Raw genomic sequence first — 23,727 nt, forward strand, 5'->3', positions numbered from 1 at the left:
AGAAATGTTGAAATGTAATATTTATTCTACACATTTTTACAACATTGGAAAACATTACTAAAACGGAGGCTTTTCAGAAGGTGTGATAACTCCTGGAAATTACTGGCTTAGAATGGCCAAAGGTATACATGTGTGTGTCCAAGTTGAAGGAAACAGAAAATGCTAATAAAATGGCCTCAAATATACCTAAAATACGAGGCATAATGATGCAGTATGTACATACAGCTCGCATAAATAGAATTTTAGCATTGATTAGCTTGCAGTCATGCAGTGACCAAATATGCCTGATTAGCACTTCACACAAGTCAATAACATCAACAAAGCTCACCTTTGTGCATTCACGCACAGCATAAAAAGTTTGGTGGACAAATAGAGACAAAAAAGGAGTGGTATTAAACACGTCTTTCTGTGGCAGCATCAAGGAAAGTTGTGCATGTAAACAAACTACGGTGCGTTCAAGGACTTTCGAAATTAGTAGGACAAAATGGCTCGCCCCAAATACTCTCATCATTGAAGCATGTTTAATATAAACAGTGGGATTTCTAACAATTAGGAAGGTTTGTGTCATGTTTGTCCTCCTACAGAAAATATATTAAAACACAAAAAACATTTTTTTCCCCCCATCTTTTTCCATTTTCATACATTTTTGAAAAAGCTCCAGGGAGCCACTAAGGCGGCGCTAAAAATCCGCTTGTGACTCGAGAACCGCGCGTTGCCGACCCCCGCACTAGGTGGAATGCCATCTTATTACAAATATATATATATATATATGTCTTAATAAGGTTATCCAAAAAATAGTGCTCGATACCGTAGTAGAGCGCAATATATGTATGTGTGGGAAAAAAATCACAAGACTATTTCATCTCTACAGGCCTGTTTCATGAGGGGGGGTTTCCTCAATCATCAGGATCTCCTGAAGATTGAGGAAACCCCCCCTCATGAAACAGGCCTGTAGAGATGAAATAGTCTTGTGATTTTTTTTCCCACACATACATATATATATATATATATATATATATATATACCGTATTTTTCGGACTATAAGTCGCAGTTTTTTTCATAGTTTGGCCGGGCTCCAGTGCGACTTATATATGTTTTTTTTCTTCTTTATTATGCATTTTCGGCAGGTGCGACTTATACTCCGGTGCGACTTATACTCCGAAAAATACTGTGTGTGAATATATATATATATATATATATATATATATATATATATATATATATATATATATATATATATGTATATATATATATATATATATATATAAATATATATACATATATATATATATATATATATATATATATATATATATATATATATATATATACATATATATATATATATATATATACATATATATATATATATATATATACATATATATATATATATATATATATATATATATATATATATATATATATATATATATATATATATATATATATATATATATATATATATATATATATCCATCCATCCATCCATTTTCTACCGCTTATTCCCTTTGGGGTCGTATATATATATATATATATATATATATATATATATCACTTTGTTTGTGCAACCCTTTGAAGCATTTTTGATTAGATAGATAGATAGATAGATAGATAGATAGATAGATAGATAGATAGATAGATGGATGGATAGATGGATGGATAGATGGATGGATAGATAGATAGATAGATAGATAGATAGATAGATAGATAGATAGATAGATAGATAGATAGATAGATAGATAGATAGATAGATAGATAGATAGATAGATAGATAGATAGATAGATAGATAGATAGTACTTTATTGATTCCTTCAGGAGAGTTCCCTCAGAAAAATTTAAATTCCAGCAGCAGTGTACAGAATTGAGATCGAATTTAAAAGTAAAAAGTAAATAATGGGGGAATAAACGGAAACAAAATAGAAAAATATTACAATAAGAATAAAAATAAAAAGCAACAATGAGAATAAAAATATAACAGTAAAATAAGAATATAACAAGATAAACTAGGCAGTAGTGACCATGTTATGAAAAAGTATTGCACTGTTAAGATCTATATAAGTAAACTTTGATTGATTGATAGACTTGACTAAAATAATATAAACCTAAGATACAACAACACAAAATGGAAAAAAAAAATTCTGATTTTTAATTTTTGCTGACTGGTGATTTTTATTATGTTCTATGAAATCTGAAATGAAAATTAAAACAATTCTTATATCTAGTCATTGCTTTTTAACACGAAAAAAACCACGCTTTTTTTTCAGGTTTTTTTTTGTCATATTTCAAAATCAAATAAAAATAAACAACTGTTTTGTTTTGTTTTTTTATTCCCATTTATATACAAAAAATGACCAAAACATGCACTGGCCCATACATGCCCTGCAGCAGGAACATAGCCTTATTCAACTCCAATAGGAATTGTGCTAAATCCTGACATTAGTGAAAGACCTTAAACCCTTCTCAATTCCTCATTTCGACTTTTCCCTGAGGGCGAGCTCAGCGTAGATGAAAGGGAACAGAAAATACTCACACACCAACTATTAATGAAGTTGAAGAAAAGAGCAGACTTATAGGAGCCTGAGAAACAAGACCTATCCTTCTTTCAATCTTTATTCTTTATTCTAACCTAATCCACAAAGACTAATATCACTTTTTTGTTCCCTGTTAATCATCTTCTTCCTCATAGCCTGCTTTTGTTCCATTGAGAAGAACAGCAGAATTACAGTCGTGGTCAAAAGTTTACATACTCTTGTAAAGAACATAATGTCATGGCCGTCTTGAGTTTCCAATAATTTTTACAACTCTTATTTTTTTGTGATAGAGTGATTGGAGCACATATTTGTTGGTCACAAAAAACATTCATGAAGTTCGGTTCTTTTATGAATTTATTATGGGTCTACTGAAAATGTGACCAAATCTGCTGTCAAAAGTATACATACAGCAATGTTAATATTTGGTTACATGTCCCTTGGCAAGTTTCACTGCAATAAGGCACTTTTGGTAGCCATCCACAAGCTTCTGGTTGAATTTTTGACCACTCCTCTTGACAAAATTGGTGCAGTTCAGCTAAATGTGGTAGTAGTATTTATTTCTTCGGTCAATGGTCAACAAAATAAACAAACAGTTTTACATAAACAAACAGTTGTACATTCATAAATTAAAAATGTTGCAGACCGAAAGGGTGTAGGCTGAAGTTGAACACTTATTGCGCCTAACCCTATAAACAAAGTCAAATACAAGATGAGCTTCCAAAAATTATGACATTTCCTTTTCACAACATATTATAAATACACATTGTACACAACATAAATACTGTTCAATTATATACACAGTAAAGGCATGTGAAATATCCTTGTACACATGTTAAACCTTTGCACCAATTATATACTATATACCGTATTTTTCGGAGTATAAGTCGCACCGGAGTATAAGTCGCACCTGCCGAAAATGCATAATAAAGAAAGAAAAAAACATATATAAGTTGGCACTGGAGCCCGGCCAAACTATGAAAAAAACTGCGACTTATAGTCCGAAAAATACGGTACGAACAATTATACTTCCATTATTATTTATATCCAACATTTAGTTTTTAATTAACATTGATCATAGTGTTAACTACTGTGTTGATTCAATAGTGATATATTTTTCCAAGACATTGGTCTGGAAGTGTTTTTTAAATGTGTGAATGGAACTGGAACATTTTAAGGAATCATCTAAGCCAGGGGTGCTCACACTTTTTCTGCAGGCGAGCTACTTTTCAATTGATCAAGTCGTGGGGATCTACCTCATTCATATATATAATTTATATTTACTTATTTATGAAATATATGTTTTTGTTAACAAGTTAAAGGTGTTTAATGATAATGCAAGCATGTTTAACACATATAATTAATATTGGTAATACATTAAAGGTGTTTAATGATAATACAAGTATGTTTAATACATATAGTTAATATTGTTAACAAGTTAAAGGTGTTTAAAGATAATGCAAGCATGTTTAACACATATAGTTAATATTGTTAACAAGTTAAAGGTGGTTAAAAATAATACAAGCATGTTTAACACAAATAGTTAATATTGTTAACAACTTAAAGGTGGTTAAAGATAATACAAGCATGTTTAACACATATAGTTAATATTGTTAACAATCTAAAGGTGTTTAAAGATAATACAAGCATGTTTAACACATATAGATTCCTTTCTTTCATGAAGACAAGAATATAAGTTGGTGTATTACCTGATTCTGATGACTTGCATTGATTGGAATCAGACAGTGGTGATGATAACGTCCGCATTTTCGAATGGAGGAGAAAAAAAGTCCTCCTTTCTGTCCAATACCACATGAAAGTGGTTGGTTTTTGGCATCTTATTTGTCCAGCTTCCGTACTCCTTTGTATACACTTTACAAGAAATACATTGTCAGCAAACTCCGTAGCTTGCTAGCTTGTGCACGCCAGCTTTCTGAGACTCTTATTTTGGTAGCGCAGGCAGGATGAAGCAGAGCTTTTATTGTGCAACTGTGCAGTCGGTCTTTGGAGTTTTGACGACAGGTACGGTGCCAGAGTCTGTTGAAATAAAGTGTTTCTCGCCTTCCAGTCGGTAATTTTAATGATCTGGCAGCAGCCAGCGTCATCTCAGAAGACCCTCGGGTGCCGTGAATGTCAATCAAGTGACGAAAGTGACGTCATAGTGAAGATTTATGATCGCTCATTTTTAGGACTATTTTTTTAATGCCTGGCTGGTGATCGACTGACACACCCTCCGAGATCGACCGGTAGATCGCGATCGACGTAATGAGCACCCCTGATCTAAGCTGTTACATAGTTGAACCCCCCTGACAGAAACACATCTACTTTCTAAGCTTGTTCTTATGTTTGCTTTCTGAAAGACAGCTGAACCTCTGAGGTCATAGGGACTCTACCGAGGTTTGAACCTCTCCTGTAGACACCCAGGCAGCATGTGGTTATGAGCTTTGTACATCACAATAGCAGTGTTGAGGTCAACAAGATCGTGCAGTTTTAATGTTTTTAATTTAATAAACAGAGCATTGGTATGGTCATGATAATCCGCATACTTTAGAATTCTAATCGCTTTCTTTTGAAGTAAGAATATAGAGTTGATGTTTGATTTGTAATTGTTACCCCAGATTTCAACACAATAATTAAGATATGGGAGTACGAAATAATTATATAACATGTTAAGAGACTTTTGATTTACAGAGTTTTTAATTTTATGTAACATAGCAATGATTTTTGACATCTTTGTCTTGAGTATATTTATGTAGTTTCCAATTTAATTTGTCATCTATATAGATTCCCAAAAATGTTGTTGAATACACCCTTTCTATCTCCATATCATCAATTCTTATTGTCCACACGTTTAAGTCAGGACTTTGGGAAGGCCATTCTAAAACCTTAATTCTAGCTTGATTTAGCCATTACTTTACCACTTTTGACGTGTGTTTGGGGTCATTGTCCTGTTGGAACACCCAACTGCACCCAAGACCCAACCTCTGGGTTGATAATTTTAGGTTGTCCTGAAGAATTTGGAGGTAATCCTCCTTTTTCATTGTCCCATTTACTCTCTGTAAAGCACCAGTTCCATTGGCAGCAAAACAGACCCAGAGCATAATACTACCACCACCATGCTTGACGGTAGGCCTGGTGTTCTTGGGATTAAAGGCCTCGCCTTTTCTCCTCCAAACATATAGCTGGGTATTGTGGCCAAACAGCTGAATTTTAGTTTAATCTGACATCACATGGACAAAGATAAGACCTTCTAGAGGAAGGTTCTGTGGTTCTGTGTCTTCATGAATGTTTTTTGTGACCAACAAGTACAAGACTGTCTCAGAAAATTAGAATATTGTGATAAAGTTATTTATTTTCTGTAATGCAATTAAAAAAAAAAAAAAGTCATACATTCTGGATTCATTACACATCAACTGAAATATTCCAAGCCTTTTATTATTTTAATATTGCTGATTATGGCATACAGCTTAAGAAAACTAAAAAATCGTATCTCAAAAAATTTGAATATTTCCTCAGACCAAGTTAAAAAAAAGATTTATAACAGCAAAACAAAATCAAACATTTGAAAATGTCAATTAATGCACTCAGTACTTGGTTGGGAATCGTTTTGCACGGATTACTGCATCAATGTGGCGTGGCATGGAGGCAATCAGCCTGTGGCATTGCTGAGGTGTTATGGATGCTCAGGATGCTTCAATAGCGGCCTTTAGCTCATTTGCATTATTGGCTCTGGTGTCTTTCAGCTTCTTCTTCACAATACCCCACAAATTCTCTATGGGGTTCAGGTCAGGGGAGTTGGCAGGCCAATCAAGGACAGTAATGCCATGGTCAGTACACCAGTTACTGGTGGTTTTGGCACTGCTGGATCATGCTGGAAAATTAAATCATCATCTCCATAGAGCTTTTCAACAGATGGAAGCTCCAATCACAGAGTTGTAGATATGATTGGAAACTCAAGACAACCGTGACATTATGTTCTTTACAAGTGTATGTAAACTTTTGACCACGACTGTACTTCCATAATTAGCATTTTTTGTTTAAATATTTGTGTATTTTTACTGGTGACAACCTCGTATGCTATGTGTGCTGCCTGCCTTCTTCATCGCTGACGACTTCAACTTGTTTTCTCTCTTTGTTTACAAAGTTCAGTGGCAGAGCAGCTGAAGCGAGGAGAGACGGTGCAGGCAGAAGCTTTTGACAGTGTCACCATTTACTTCAGCGACATTGTTGGCTTCACGTCCTTGTCGGCAGAAAGTACACCTCTGCAGGTAAACTGCAAATGATTTACCACTTGCCAATATTTTACTAAATATTTCTAGAAACGTCCCTTTGTCTTAAGAGATAATTACTTATTTTTAGTCATTGACTTTACATCATAATCTTGATTTTAGTATAAATCATTATAATTTTTAAATTCTAGTTTGAAAATTTTCAAAATATTTAAAGGGGAACATTATCACAATTTCAGAAGGGTTAAAACCATTAAAAATCAGTTCCCAGTGGCTTATTTTATTTTTCAAAGTTTTTTTCAAAATTTTACCCATCACGCAATATCCCTAAAAAAAGCTTCAAAGTGCCTGATTTTAACCATCGTTATATACACACGTCCATTTTCCTGTGACGTCACACAGTGATGCCAATACAAACAAACAGCAAGGTATAGCGACATTAGCTCGGATTCAGACTCGGATTTCAGCGGCTTAACACTGTCTGATAAGATAATTACTAACAACTATGAACTAGGTTTACAGCATATGAAATACATTTGGCAACAACATGCACTTTGAGAGTGCAGACAGCCCATTTCAGGCGCGCTAAGAACATATATTTTTCCACGATTTCAGCACTCAGGTTAACCATACCTAAATAGACACAAAATACTGCAATACACAAGACTACCCGAATGTACTCGAATGATTGAAAAAAATCAATGTTTTTAAGCTAAATTATTGGTAAACACAGTTTATGTATAATAATTTACGTAAAACCGCGACTAATGAATAACGTTTTCATCAATTAATATATTCTGTAGACATACCCTCATCCGCTCTCTTTTCCTGAAAGCTGATCTGTCCAGTTTTGGAGTTGATGTCAGCAGGCCAGGGAAGCTAGGGTCGATATTCTTCTCTTGATCATCTTCGGTGGCATAAGGGACGGTGTGAGCCAAGACATCCAAGGGGTTTAGCTCGCTCGTCTGCGGGAACAAACTGCCGCCATTGCTTGCCGTGCTACCGATGTCCTTTGTCCCTGAATAGCTCACACACTCCGGCAGATTCAATGGGGGTCTGGCGGCAGATTTCTTTGACTTTATCGTTGGAAATGCATCTGCTTTGAGTGTTGCAGGATATCCACACATTCTTGCCATCTCTGTCGTAGCATAGCTTTCGTCGGTAAAGTGTGCGGAACAAACGACTGACCATTTCGTCGGCTTTCCCCACACCCATGTATTTTGAACAAATTTCGTCCAATTTCTTGCCACTTTCGCATCTTTGGGCCACTGGTGCAACTTGAATCCGTCCCTGTTCGTGTTGTTACACCCTCCGATAACACACCGACGAAAGTGAGAAAATGGCGGATTGCTTCCCGATGTGACATTTAAAAGGCGTTTAATTCGCCAAAATTCACCCATTAAGAGTTCGGAAATCGGTTAAAAAAATATATGGTCTTTTTTCTGCAACATCAAGGTATATATTGACGCTTACATAGGCCTGGTGATAATGTTCCCCTTTAAAGTTCTGAGCAAATTTTAACAATGTTTTCGATTAATCAAAGTAAGCGAATATAATTAAAATTAATCGAATAATCACCTATATTACCACTGTAATTAATGAAGTATCCTCATCTGAATTCAACCCATTTACTTTGTATTTGCTAACGTTTAATCCAATCCAATCCAATCCACTTTATTTTTATAGCACATTTAAACAACAAAAATGTTTCCAAAGTGCTGCACAACAATATTAAAAACAATATTAAAAACAATAATTAAATATTATCCTTAGCTCCACCAATGACTGAATAAAAACAAAAAGTAAATAAATATAGAACCAATATAAAAACAATATAAAAAATAAATATGATTAAAAACAGATTTTAAAGGGAAAAAACAATTAAAACAGTAAATAGAAATCAAAATTTATAAAAAAACACAGAGGACAACACAACTCATGTAGTGTTAAAAGCCAAAGAATAAAAGTGGGTCTTAAGACGAGACTTAAAACACTCCACTGTGGGAGCAGTTCGAACATGGAAGGGCAGAGTGTTCCAGAGCTTAGGGCCGACCACAGAGAAGGCCCTGTCTCCCATGGATTTAAGTCTGGTCTTGGGCACCACGAGCTGGAGCTGGCTCTCGGACCTCAGAGCGCGCGCATGAGTGTAAATTTGGATGAGGTCCGAGATATACTGAGGTGCCAGTCCATGTAAAGCTCTAAAAACAAACAGCAAGGTTTTAAAATCAATTCTAAAATGAACAGGGAGCCAGTGGAAACTGTTCCATGTCCGAACTTCCCGTCTGCAGTGAGTCTGACACGTTCCCAGTGCAGCCCAGAATAGTTCAACACAGAATAGGTTGACGCAGAGTTGAGTCATTTGAGATATTGCGCAACAACATGTCTCCCACTACCTCCACTTCCGGAAGAATACTATAATGATGTCCAAGCAGTCAGCAGGTTATACTTGACAAACTTACACCCTCATATTTGCAGGAATGACCTTAAAAAATAACTCTTAATTACTTTTACTCATATTTTTTTTTTCTCGATATTATACCAAGTCCCAATACCTGGGAATTGATACCAATACTTAAGGGTAGGGATGTCCGATAATGGCTTTTTGCCGATATCCGATATTCCGATATTGTCCAACTCTTTAATTACCGATACCGATATCAATCGATATATACAGTCGTGGAATTAACACATTATTATGCCTAATTTGGACAACCAGGTATGGTGAAGATAAGGTACTTTTTAAAATTTTTTATAAAATAAGATAAATAAATTAAAAACATTTTCTTGAATAAAAAAGAAAGTAAAACAATATAAAAACAGTTACATAGAAACTAGTAATTAATGAAAATGAGTAAAATTAACTGTTAAAGGTTAGTACTATTAGTGGACCAGCAGCACGCACAATTATGTGCTTACGGACTGTATCCCTTGCAGACTGTATTGATATATATTGATTGATTGATTGTTTTTTGGGTTGGTGCACTAATTGTAAGTGTATCTTGTGTTTTTATGTTGATTTAATAAAAAATAAAAAATAAACGATAACGATAACGATAATAAAAAAAACGATTCCGATAATTTCCGATATTACATTTTAACGCATTTTCGGCCGATAATATTGTCAGGCCGATATTATCGGACATCTCTACTTAAGGGTAGTAATTTCCGGTACTCTTGCGTGCATTTAAATGTGTTATTAAATGTTCATTAGTAACACATTTAATTTAATCAATTAAATTAAATGCTGTCCGGTTGTTATCTTGTTTTCTGACACTTATGTGTCGCATTTGCAAATACTGTACTGTTAAAAAAAGGTCCTTTATTGTATTATGTAGTACTTGTATTGTATAGACTACGGTGTGTTGCCATATTCAGGGAGTAGTATTTGCCACAAAGTTGAATGTGTTTTGTAAAGTCCTACAAAGTGTTTATACTGTAAGTATTGTACTTATTACACACCAACTGTTTGATTTTAATGTACACCTTGGTTGTGGTTTTTATTACCAAATTTGGAGGTGTTAAAGGCATGGAGATTACTAATGCTAATCATAATCTATGACATATCCAATGTAAAATAACATCAATGAAAAATGGAGCTTTACTTTTATGTGCTTTCCTCTTGCCTTGCTGAAACGAAACATTGTTTCTTCAGCATTGTCCACATGTTTAAGTCAGGACTTTGGGAAGGCCATCCTAAAACCTTAATTCTAGCCTGATTTAGCCATTTCTTTACCACTTTTGATGTGTGTTTTGGTGTGTGATTTTAGGTTGTCTTGAAGAATTTGGAGGTAATCCTTCTTTTTCATTGTCCCATTTATTCTCTGTAAAGCACCAGTTCCATTGGCAGCAAAACAGGCCCAGAGCATAATACTACCACCACCATGCTTGACGGTAGGAATGGTGCTCCTGGGATTAAAGGCTTCACCTTTTCTCCTCCAAACATATTGCTGGGTATTGTGGCCAAACAGCTCAGATCTTGTTTCATCTGACATCACATGTACAAAGATAAGACCTTCTGGAGGAAAGTTCTGTGGTCAGATGAAATAAAAACTTAGCTGTTTGGCCACAATACCACCATTTTTGTCCTCTTTATTTATAAAAGTATCAAAAAGTACCGAAAAGTATCAAAATATTGGTATCGGGACAACACTAAAACATAATATAATTTTACGTAAATCGGTACCCGGTAGTAACAATGGACTGCGGTCAATACCGATTTCGGTACCCATCCCAAACAACAAATACGAATCACAATTTGTACATACCTAATACTTTGATAAGTAGATTACGTTTAGGGTAAAAACGTACCTTCTGTAAGAAGGGAAAGAATGTGGGAGGAGCCAAAAGCCAGGAATTAACTTTCACAGCTTTGGAATAGGACAAATGGTCCTCTCTTCTCAGTTGTATTTCATCCCCATACAATCTTTTAAAGTAATATTTCCATGTTTGAAAGCTTGCTCCAAACTATTTTCAATTACGTTAACAACCGCTGCTTACTTCTTTGACTGTATCACATGTGTTTTCGTCAATAAATATTAGATATTCTATTTCTCAAGGTGGTCACGTTGCTCAACGACCTGTACACCTGCTTTGACGCCATCATCGATAACTTTGATGTTTACAAGGTGAGTCCAAGTTTGGCCGCTGGAATCTAGTTCCAAGTTTTTACACGAGCTGATCAGTTTTGTGCACGTTTGCGTGGCTCCAACAGGTGGAGACCATCGGCGACGCCTACATGGTGGTGTCGGGGCTGCCGGTGCGAAACGGGAAACTCCACGCCAGGGAGATCGCCGGGATGTCGCTGGCCTTGTTAGAGCAGGTGAAAACCTTCAAGATCCGCCACAGACCCAACGACCAGCTGAGACTCAGGATAGGTATTCACACAGGTGAGACTTCTTCTCAAATAGAAATGACATTTGGACATAACCTGGAGTTGTCACTGTTGTGTAGCTTTTGAAACCGCATAGATTTGCAACAATGCTCTATTGTAAATCAATGGCAACACAAATGGGTCCAGCTCACAGTCAAGGACCGTTTCATTGTAGTGTGATCTTTGTCCTTAATCCTCTCGACCAGGGGTCGGCAACCCAAAATGTTGAAAGAGCCGTATTGGACCACAAATACAAAATAGTAATCTGTCTGGAGCCGCAAAAATTTAAAAGACTTATATAAATGTTATAATGATGGCAACACATGATGTAAGTAGCTAATTAGCTATATTAGCCTACTATCAAAACGACTATGTGTCACAGGCTGACGCAAATCTTCATTGACAGAAATGTTGAAATATAATATTTATTCTACACATTTTTACATTGGAAACATTAGTAAAACTTCTCAGAGGGTGAGATAACGCCTGGAAATGACTGTCTTAGAATGGTCAACGGTATAGATGTGTGTGTCCAAGTTAAAGGAAACAGCAGGCTGTGTTCTTCTAATGGATTTATTACAATCTTTGCAAGCTGGGTAATGTTTGCTGTGGTCTGGAACAAGATGGTGAGGCATAATGATGCAATATGTACATACAGTTAGCCTAAATAGCATGTTAACATCGATTAGCTTGCAGTCATGCAGTGACCAAATATGCCTGATTAGCACTCCAACAAGTCAATAACATCAACAAAACTCACCTTTGTGCATTCACGCACAGTATAAAATGTTTGGTGGACAAAATGAGACAAAAAAGGAGTGGCATAAAACACGTCTTTCTGTGGCAGCGTCGGAGAAAGTCATACATGTAAACAAACTGTTGAGTCACAGTCCACACAACGGTGAGTTCAAGGGCCGCTGAAATTAGTAGGACAAAATGGCACTCTCATCAGTGAAGCATAAACACAAACATATTAAACAGTGGGCTTTCTAACAATTAGGAAGGTTTAAGTTGTGTTTGTCCTCCTACAGAAACCATATTACAATTTTTTTTTTCCATTTCCATACATTTTTGAAAAAGCTCCATGGAGCCACCAGGGCGCCGCTAAAGAGCCGCATGTGGCTCTAGAGCCGCGGGTTGCTGACCCCCGCTCTAGACCATGAGTGTCAAACTCTGGCCCGCGGGCCAAATTTCTCATACTTGCCAAACCTCCTGGGAGACTCCCAAATTTCAGTGCCCCTCCCGAGAATTGTAACGTCCCCTTTTCGTCCAGTCCAACGAGTGCTGGCTCAGTTACATAATATGTGCGGCTGTGGCACGCACACACAAGTGAATGCAACGCATACTTGATCTTCAGCGATACAGGTTACACTGAGGGTGCCCGTATAAATAACTTTAACATTGTTAGAAATATACGCCACACTGTGAATCCACACCAAACAAGAATGACAAACACATTTCGGGAGAACATCCGCACAGTAACACAACATAAACACAACAGAACAAATACCCAAAACCCTTTGCAGCACTAACTCTTCCGGGACGCTACAAGGTGTGGGGGGCGGCAGGGTTTGGGGATAGCGGGGGTGTATATTGTAGCGTCCCGGAAGAGTTAGTGCTGTAAAGGGTTCTGGGTATTTGTTCTGTTGTGTTTATGTTGTGTTACTGTGCGGATGTTCTCCCAAAATGTGTGTCATTCTTGTTTGATGTGGATTCACAGTGTGGCGTATATTTCTAACTGTGTTAAAGTTGCTTATACAGCCACTCTCAGTGTGACCTGTATCGCTGTTGATGAAGTATGCATTGCATTTACGTGTGTGTGCGTACAGGAGCCGCTCATATCTTGTGACTGGGCGGGCACGTTGTCAGAAGGGATGAAAAGCGGACGTGACGTCAGCTCGTAGAGGACGTTAAAAGCAGTGCCTGTAAGGCACGCTCCCAAGACTGTGGAATACGAGATATAATGACTGATGAACACCTTTGTTCAATAATGAAGGTTGCCTCAGCTCAAAGTCTGAGCCCCGACATTAATGAACTTGCATCCAAGAAAAGATGTCAGGTACATCAGATTAGATCAGTGTGTTGCAAACTGAGCAGTTTAAAGTCCTGAATGGTTAGTTTATTCATCATTTTATTTTCAAAATTATTAGCCTGTGGAAAAAGTTAATGTTGATATTTACCTCAGAAGGCTGCAAATAGAAAAGAGGCATTCAATTTTTATTTAAATTGTATTTGATATGCCATTGATATTTTGTAATTATTATTATTATTATTTGAAACTCGATTTTGCATGTCACTATAAAGTTATACAAGCCTTGCTTGTTCAATATTCAATGCAAAACTTGTTTAGGTCCCTATTAAAAGGTTAATTTGTTCAACCTTGGCCCGCGGCTTTGTTCAGTTTAAAATTTTGGCCCACTCTTTTTTTGAGTTTGACACCCCTGCTTTAGACATTGATCAGATATTCTCATGTTCTTACTGGGATCCTCTTCCACTCCGCCATGACGACGTCACTGCTGGATTTCAGACATCTTGCGTTCCTCCACCTCACCCAACTGTAGCGTTACTTTGTGCTTTGTCTTCTCAAGCCATTCATTGGATCAGATCTAGTCTAAATGATGATGCCAAAGACCAGATCTGACCAATCTAAGTCTATAAGCATCAACTGATTAAACCTGGTTCGCAGCCGAGTGTGAAGCGAATGGGATGGGAATCAGAACCTCCAAGTCCGAGTCCATGGTTCTTGCCCGGAAAGGGGTGGAGTGCCATCTCCGGGTTGGGGAGGAGATCTTGCCCCAAGTGGAGGAGTTCAAGTACCTCGGAGTCTTGTTCACAAATGAGGGAAGAGTGGATCGTGAGATCGACAGGCGGATCGGTGCGGCGTCTTCAGTAATGCTGACGCTGTATCGATCCGTTGTGGTGAAGAAGGAGCTGAGCCGGAAGGCAAAGCTCTCAATTTACCGGTCGATCTACGTTCCCATCCTCACCTATGGTCATGAGCTTTGGGTTATGACCGAAAGTACAAGATCACGGGTACAAGCGGCCGAAATGAGTTTCCTCCGCCGGGTGGCGGGGCTCTCCCTTAGAGATAGGGTGAGAAGCTCTGCCATCCAGGAGGAGCTCAAAGTAAAGCCGCTGCTCCTCCACATGGACAGGAGCCAGATGAGGTGGTTCGGGCATCTGGTCAGGATGCCACCCGAACGCCTCCCTAGGGAGGTGTTTAGGGCACGTCCAACCGGTAGGAGGCCACGGGGAAGACCCAGGACACGTTGGGAAGACTATGTCTCCCGGCTTGCCTAGGAACTCCTCGGGATCCCCCGGGAAGAGCTGCACAAAGTGGCTGGGAAGAGGGAAGTCTGGGCTTGTCTGCTTAGACTGCTGCCCCCTCGACTTGACCTTTGATAAGCGGAAGAAGACGGATGGATGGATGGATGATTAAACCTGCTCAGATGAGAGGCCAACGTGTTGCAACATCAATCAATCAATCAATCAAAGTTGATTTATATAGCCCTTAATCACAAGTGTCTCAAAGGGCTGCACAAGCCACAACGACATCCTCAGATCCTCAGATCCCACATCAGGGCAAGAAAAAACTCAACCCAACCTAAATGAATGTTAAAGACGGAAAAACACTTTTCAAGAGTAAAACAAACACGGAGAATGCCTGCAACTTAATGTTGGACAATTAGAAAGCCTTTTTTTGTATAGTTTTAACTAATTTATTACTATTACTAATATTCCATCCATCCATTTCCTACCGCTTTTTATTAGTTGTAATTAGAGATGTCCGATAATGGCTTTTTTGCCGATATCCGATATTACGATATTGTCCAACTCTTAATTACCGATTCCGATATCAATCGATACCGATATATACAGTCGTGGAATTAACACATTATTATGCCTAATTTTGTTGTGATGCCCCGCTGGATGCATTAAACAATGTAACAAGGTTTTCCAAAATAAATCAACTCAAGTTATGGAAAAAAGTGCCAACATGGCACTGCCATATTTATTATTAAAGTCACAAAGTGCATTATTTTTTTTAACATGCCTCAAAACCGCAGCTTAGAATTTGGGACATGCTCTCCCTGAGAGAGCATGAGGAGGTTGAGGTGGGCGGGGTTTGGGGGGGGGGGTGGGGGGGGTTGAGGTGGGGGTTAGGGGAGGTGTATATTGTCGTGTCCCGGAAGAGTTAGTGCTGCAAGGGCTTCTGGGTATTTGTTCTGTTGAGTTTATGTTGTGTTACGGTGTGGATGTTCTCCCGAAATGTTTTTGTCATTCCTGTTTGGCGTGGGTTCACAGTGTGGCGCATATTTGTAACAGTGTTAAAGTTGTTTATACGGCCACCCTCAGTGTGACCTGTATGGCTGTTGACCAAGTATGAATTGCATTCACTTGTGTGTGTGAAAAGCCGTAGATATTATGTGATCGGGCCGGCACACAAAGGCAGTGCCTTTAAGGTTTATTGGCGCTTTGTACTTCTCCCTACGTCCGTGTACCACTCTGTACAGCGCCGTTTTAAAAAGTCATACATTTTACTTTTTGAAACCGATACCGATAATTTCCGATATTTCATTTTAAAGCATTTGTCGGCGGATAATATCGGACATCTCTAGTTGTAATGAATTAAAACAGTACAGTAATTTGACAATATGTTCTGAGTATGTGCTTTTATTGCCGTCTATTGTCTACTTTTAAAGGGGATCTGCACTTGCTTTTGGAATTTTGCCTGTCGTTCACAATCATTATGAGATACAAGAAAACAAAAGGTTTTTTTTCCGCTTTCTAACATGTCAAAATCGTCTTATTCGAGGTGGCTAGCAATGCAGATAATGGGAGCAATCGATTCTACCTATAAATCACTTAAAAAATGCTTTCAAAAACCATCAACAATATTTCATTTACATTCCGTAACCTGTATAATAACCAAGCTGTAGCAACATTGTTATTGTAAGAACTATTTTTCTAGCATACTACATCGGTGTGCTACGGTATTATTAGCTGCGTGTATCATGATCAATACAAAGTGTGACTCACTCGATGGACAATTGTTTGTTTGGTCCAGCTAACCATGGACGGTTTTTTTTCGGTTTATTATGGGTAAACACTCCATTTATGTCGAAAATAGCTTGGCTTCAAGTTCCACCTTTTGCAGCTTCGCTTCACTTTCACCTCACTCTGTCGGCTTCCGTCTGCTCCCACGTCTCACTCTTCCTTCGTACTGGCTTCTAGAAGCAGGAGTTCATCCTCCATGAATTCATATTAAAAAAGATAAGGTTGTGAATCCTCTTTTGTCCGAAAAATAATCGTCTTTGTTGTTTGTTACCAAATCTGCCGTGACTAGAACACACGCTCGTGTTTGAATCCAGAAGTAGGAACACAAGTTGTTGCCAGGAGTCAGACGGAAATAAACACGCAGAATAATTACAAAACCCAAAACCAGTGAAGTTGGCGGCGTTTTTGGGTGTTGTTGATAAATGGCTTTCGCTTTGCATAGTAGAGTTTTAACTTGCACTTACAGATGTAGCGACCAACTGTAGTTACTGACAGTGGTTTTCTGAAGTGTTCCTGAGCCCATGTGGTGATATCCTTTACACACTGATGTCGCTTTTTGATGCAGTACCGCCTGAGGGATCGAAAGTCATGGGCATTCAATGTTACGTGCAGTGATTTCTCCACATTCTCTTAACCTTTTGATTATATTACAGACCTCAGATGGTGAAATCCCTTGTTAAAAAAATGTTGTTCTTAAACTGTTCGACAATTTGCTCACGCATGTGTTCACAAAGTGGTGACCCTCGCCCCGTTCTCGTTTGTGAATGACTGAGCATTTCATGGAAGCTGCTTTTATACGCAATCATGGCACCCATCTGTTCCCAATTAGCCTGTTCACCTGTGGGATGTTCCAAATAAATGTTTGATGATCATTCCTCAACTTTCTCAGTTTTTTTGACACTTTTGCCAGCTTTTTTGAAACATTTTGCAGGTATCGAATTCCAAATGAGCTAATATTTGCAAAAAACAACAACGTTTTCCAGTTTGATTGTTAAGTATATTGTCTGTGCAGTCTATTTAGTTAAATATAAGTTGAAAAGGATTTGCAAATCATTGTATTCTGTTTTTATTTACGATTTACGTGCCAACTTCACTGGTTTTTGTCAAGACTAGGACTGTGGCGTGGTTTGTTCTCCCGAGGTGCAAAAGATTTGGACCATACGTGGCGTGAAGGGGAGTACATGATTTATTTAAACACTATAACTACAAAAAAAAAGGATCAAACAAAAGGCGCGCACAAGGGCGGAAGTACAAAAACTTGACTATAAACATAAAACTTGCACAAAGGCAGAAACTATGAACAACAAAAATAACTAACTGTGGCTTGATAAACAAAAACTTACTTGGCATGGAACCGGCATGAAAAAAGAGCAGCAAGGGTCATAAGGGTGTGTGGAGAGTGTGCAGAAGCATAAATGCGGGATGTCACCAGAAAGACAAACTGAAAACAATGAACTTAAATGCTATAGACATGATTAACGAAAACAGGTGCGTGACTCAAAAATATGAAACAAGTGCGTGACGTGACAGGTGAAAACTAATGGTTGCTATGGTGACAAAACAAAACAAAAGTGCACAAAAAGTCCAAAAACAAAACCGAACATGACTAAAACAAAACATGATCACACAGACATGACAGTTTTGGGGTTTGTGGTTACCGCAATGATTAAAATGACCAAAAATACGGTAAATATTGAACACATTACATATTATTAAGCATTCTTGACCATAAGACACAGCAAGACACAATGATCTTGCTCCTTTGCTGTGTTGCCAATTTACAGTAAATCTATACAGCAATACAAGCTGCACACTGACTACTCTAAAGTGTCGACGGTGGCATTGTCCCTTAAGAAGATATACTGTAATAAAATGTGATGATGTCATCATGTATTTGTAGAGGATGTTGACAAGAGTCTGTCCTAATTGTCAGTCATTACCGATGTGATGTCATCAATGTGTTGGCAGGTCCAGTGTGTGCTGGAGTGGTGGGCTTGAAAATGCCCAGATATTGTTTGTTTGGAGACACTGTCAACACATCCTCACGAATGGAGTCCAACGGAGAAGGTGAGTGTCAAAATCTATTTTTAGTTGCTTTTTCCAGAACCCCTTCGAGAACCTACACACATGTTTTTTGACACAAATGTCCTACTGGTGGCAATGTTACTACTGCGTGTTGTTGTTTCTTCAAATCCTGGCCTTTTTTGAGATTAAGGTTGCAAGGAACACTTAAAAACATTGATAACAAAAATTCATACAATAAATTGTCATGACTTGGTCCTGGGTGTTTGCTTTTCCGGAATGCAACGGAAAGTTGGCTCGGACGAGACGGGAATGTAAATACATGATTTATTTAAACACTATAACTACAAAAAAAAGCACGCACAGTGGCGGAGAAACGACTTGGCTATGAAAAGAAATACTTGCACAAAGGCAGAAACTATGAACAACAAAAAACACTAACTGTGGCTTAATAAACAAAAACTTACTTGGCATGGAACCGGCATGAAAAAAGAGCAGCAAGGGTCTTAAGGGTGTGTGGAGAGTGTGCAGAAGCATAAATGCGGGATGTCGTCAGAACGACAAACTGAAAACAATGAACTTAAATACTATAGACATGATTAGTGAAAGCAGGTGCGTGACTCAAAACGTGAAACAGGTGCGTGACGTGACAGGTGAAAACTAATGGTTGCTATGGTGACAAACAAGAGTGCACAATGAGTCCAAACGTGGAACAGGTGAAACTAATGGGTAATCATGGAAACAAGACAAGGGATTGAAAAGCCAGAAACTAAAGAGTCCAATCAATAAACAAAACAAAACATGACTAAAACAAAACATGATTACACAGACATGACATAAATAAGCCTCAAAACATTACAGCGATCTGAAAAAGCTGCTGCAAATTCAGGCATTTTGTTACAAAACAACGGTGGAGGCACTGAACAGTATCAATTACTCCGTGTTGCCAGATGGGAAATTACAAATTATTTGACCAATCCTTTTTTTTATGCATACAAAATATCAAATAAATGCGATCAAAAGTCAGTTTATAATGGAGCCTACGGGAGTCGCTCTTTTCTGCCTATTACCGTATTTTTCGGACTATAAGGCGCACTTAAAATCCTTTAATTTTCTCAAAACTCGACAGTGCGCCTTATAACCCGGTGCATCTAATGTACGGAATAACCTTGGTTGTGCCTACCGACCTCGAAGCTATTTCATTTGGTACATGGTGAAATGATAAGTGTGACCAGTAGATAGCAGTCACACATAAGAGATAAGTGCAGACTGCAATATGACTCAAGTACCGTATTTTTCGGACTATAAGTCAGTTTTTTTCATAGTTTGGCCGGGGGTGCGACTTATACTCAGGAGCGACTTATGTGTGTAATTATTAACACATTACCGTAAAATATCAAATAATATTATTTAGCTCATTTACGTAAGAGACTAGACGTATAAGATTTCATGGGATTTAGCAATTAGGAGTGACAGATTGTTTGGTAAACGTATAGCATGTTCTATATGTTATAGTTATTTGAATGACTCTTAGCATAATATGTTACGTTAACATACCAGGCACGTTCTCACTTGGTTATTTATGCCTCATATAACGTACACTTATTCGGCCTGTTGTTCACTATTCTTTATTTATTTTAAATTGCCTTTCAAATGTCTATTCTTGGTGTTGGGTTTTATCAAATACATTTCCCCAAAAAATGCCACTTATACTCCAGTGCGACTTTTATGTTTTTTTCCTTCTTTATTATGCATTTTCAGCAGGTGCGACTTATACTCCGGTGCGACTTATACTCCGAAAAATACGGTACTTATATTATTTAGATTTTTTAATTTTTTTATTTTATTTTTTTCAGTGCGACTTGTACTCCGAAAAATATGGCAAACAACACCAAAATGTTACATGTTCAATTGAAAATATAGAACATTTCACACGGCGCTTAAAAGTATATCAACATGTTTTAGGACGACTTTGGTAAGCTATAACAATACGACCCCTTTAATGCGCCCTAATAATATGTTCTTGTACGAGCTATAAACACACACACACAAACACACACAAACATTCTTGCATTTGTTATCTTATTGAGACCTCTTTAGGACCACCCTTTCTAGATATATAAAGATTAGTATTTACAACATTAATAATGCATACATACTATGCAAATATAAAAAAGCTTGTTGTGAAAAATGAGTTGGAATTTCACAAGAAAAAAGTCACACTTTCTCAAGAAAAACTTAGAAATTTAGCAGTATTATAATAAAAGTTGTGTTTGACTCAACGCAAGTAAAAATTTTACAAGAAAAACTGAACATCTTTCTTGGAAAAGTTGGAATTTGACTCAATAACAGTCGCAGTTTTACAAGAAAAGCTTAAAATGTTGGCAATTTTATGAAAAGAGTCGTAATTTTTACTCGACAAAAGTCACAATTATATAAGAAAACATTAAAATGTTGGCAATATTACAAAAATAATCATAATTTTACTTGGAAAAATTATGACAAGTCATAATTTTACTCAAAAAAATGTCACTATTTTACATGAACAACAAAAAAATTGGCAATATTGTGATAACAGTCTGAATTTTATATGACAAATCCCCATTTTGCAGTAAAAACTAATAATTTTACATAAAGTAATAATTTTACAAGAAAATATTGCAATATTACAGAAACAGTATGAGAAATTGTTTCCAATTTTATACGAAAAAAAGTCAACACATTGTGAGAAAAAGCTTCTAGTTCATTTATTTATTTTTTAGAATTTTTTTTAATAATCATTATTTACTTCAAGTTATTACATTATGTCTCTATATACATACTTTATTTATTTTTATCAATTTTGGCCAAAGGGGGAGCACTTCAAATTTTTACACACACTTGTTATTTCATATGTTGACCAGAGGGGGAGCACTTCAATTGTTTACACACAATTGTTAATTCATATGTTGACCAGAGGGGGAGCACTTTTAAAAACGACAGTCAATTTGAAAAATCCTTCCTTTTTGGGACCACCCTCATTTTGACAGATTTCACCACCAGGGGTGCAAATGAGACATTCTCTATTAGATGCAATGGTTTTTCTGTATCGGGACCATGATCTCGGTCCTAACTTGTTCACCGGTCCTCATATGGAAGGTACTTTTCCTTGTTGATGTCTGAAGAAGGGTACAAATACAACACACACACACACACACACACACACACACACACATTCCTGCCCTTAAAGAACCCCCTGATCTCTGGAAGAATTCACCTGTCAGAAAACTCACAAGTTGTTGTTTCTATTTCTATGAGCAAGATTTCTTGGTTGAGTTCATTATTTGTATGAAGGAAGTTTACTCATCATGAAAAATGATCCTTAATCAAATCTGTCAGTCAGCATTTGGAAACGAAAGGTGTAGCCGGACTTTTATTCTGGCGCTTCTTTTCTTAACCTGCAGAGAGATCAATGCAGGTATTGATTACCTACTAAGTCACTTCCTGTGTTCCGCCTGTGCTGCTAAATAATTGATAGCACTTAGCAGCAGTAAACTGAACCCAAAGTCACCGTCAGGATCCTCGTCTCAAATCGACTCCTCCAAATGATAATACAGAAAACACAACGTCCTCTCTTCACTTGTACTCAAGCAGGCACAAAGCGCAGATTTCATCATCAAATATAGAAACAGACTTTGACCGGGTCATAACTCCCAGTAGTAAAAAAGTCCAGACTACAGACGTTAATCAGGATCAAACACCAGAACATGGCTGCCAAGCCTTCCGGAAGCTTCCGGACTGTGCACTCGTATACCAACATCCCAACTCTGTGTTAATAATTGTGATATAAAATACTCAAGTTTGCCAATAAAAATCAATAAACAGTGTGTGAATGTGTCATATAATATGAGGGGCCATATAAGAGCATTTCAGTAGTGTGTATGAGAGTGTTTAGTAGTGTGTGTGAGAGAGAAAAACATTTCAGTTGTTTATGTGAGAGCATTTCAGTAGTGTATAAGAGCGTATTAGTAGTGTGTATGAGTGTTTCAGTAGTGTTCGTGAGAGAAAAACATTTCAGTTGTTTATGTGAGAGCATTTCAGTAGTGTGTATAAAAGGGTTTCAGTGGTGTGTGTGAGAGCGTTTCAGTAGTGTGTGTGAGAGAAAAAAATTCAGTTGTTTATGTGAGAGCATTTCAGTAGTGTGTATAAGAGCGTTTCAGTAGTGTGTGAGAAAAAAACATTTCAATTTTTTATGTGAGAGCATTTTAGTAGTGCAGTGGTTCTCAAATGGGGGTACTTGAAGGTATGCCAAGGGGTACGTGAGATTTTTTTTAAATGTCTGTCAAAAAGAACTGTGAACAGAAATGCAACAATGCAATATTCAATGTTGACAGCTAGATTTTTTGTGGACATGTTCCATAAATATTGATGTTAAAGATTTCTTTTTTTGTGAAGAAATGTTTAGAATTAAGTTCATGAATCCAGATGGATCTCTATTACAATCCCCAAAGGGTTGATGATTACTTCTATGTGTAGAAATCTTTATTTTATAATTGAATCACTTGTTTATTTTTCAACTAGTTTTTAGTTATTTTTATATCTTTTTTTCCAAATAGTTCAAGAAAGACCACAACAAATGAGCAATATTTTGCACTGTTATACAATTTAATACATCAGAAACTGATGACAAAGTGCTGTATTTTACTTCTTTATCTCTTTTTTTTCAACCAAAAATGCTTTGCTCTGATTAGGGGGTACTTGAATTAAAAAAAATGTTCAAAGGGGGTACATCACTGAAAAAAGGTTGAGAACCACTGTAGTAGTGTGTATAAGAGTGTTTCAGTAGTGTGTATGAGTGTTTCAGTAGTGTGTGTGAGAGAAAAACATTTCAGTTGTTTATGTGAGAGCATTTCAGTAGTGTGTATGAGAGTGTTTCAGTAGTGTGTGTGAGAGAAAATAATATCAGTTGTTTATGTGAGAGCATTTTAGTAGTGTGCATGAGAGCATTTCAATAGTGTATGTAATACGTTTTCCTGAA

The 23,727-nt window shown here is 37.2% G+C and overlaps 1 protein-coding gene across 2 annotated transcripts in view; it reads left to right on the forward strand.

The window, feature by feature from the left end:
- npr2 (natriuretic peptide receptor 2) overlaps window positions 1-23,727 on the forward strand; it is a 233,698-nt gene that overhangs the window by 195,707 nt on the left and 14,264 nt on the right. For both annotated transcript variants that reach the window (XM_061980767.2, XM_061980768.2), the window contains exons 17-20: window positions 6,676-6,799; window positions 11,317-11,385; window positions 11,472-11,646; window positions 18,657-18,755. In XM_061980767.2, the coding sequence (XP_061836751.2) occupies window positions 6,676-6,799; window positions 11,317-11,385; window positions 11,472-11,646; window positions 18,657-18,755 (467 nt within the window). The remainder of the gene's footprint in view (window positions 1-6,675; window positions 6,800-11,316; window positions 11,386-11,471; window positions 11,647-18,656; window positions 18,756-23,727) is intronic.

This window comes from Nerophis lumbriciformis, linkage group LG20, assembly GCF_033978685.3.
Source record: "Nerophis lumbriciformis linkage group LG20, RoL_Nlum_v2.1, whole genome shotgun sequence".
Taxonomy (NCBI): domain Eukaryota; kingdom Metazoa; phylum Chordata; class Actinopteri; order Syngnathiformes; family Syngnathidae; genus Nerophis; species Nerophis lumbriciformis.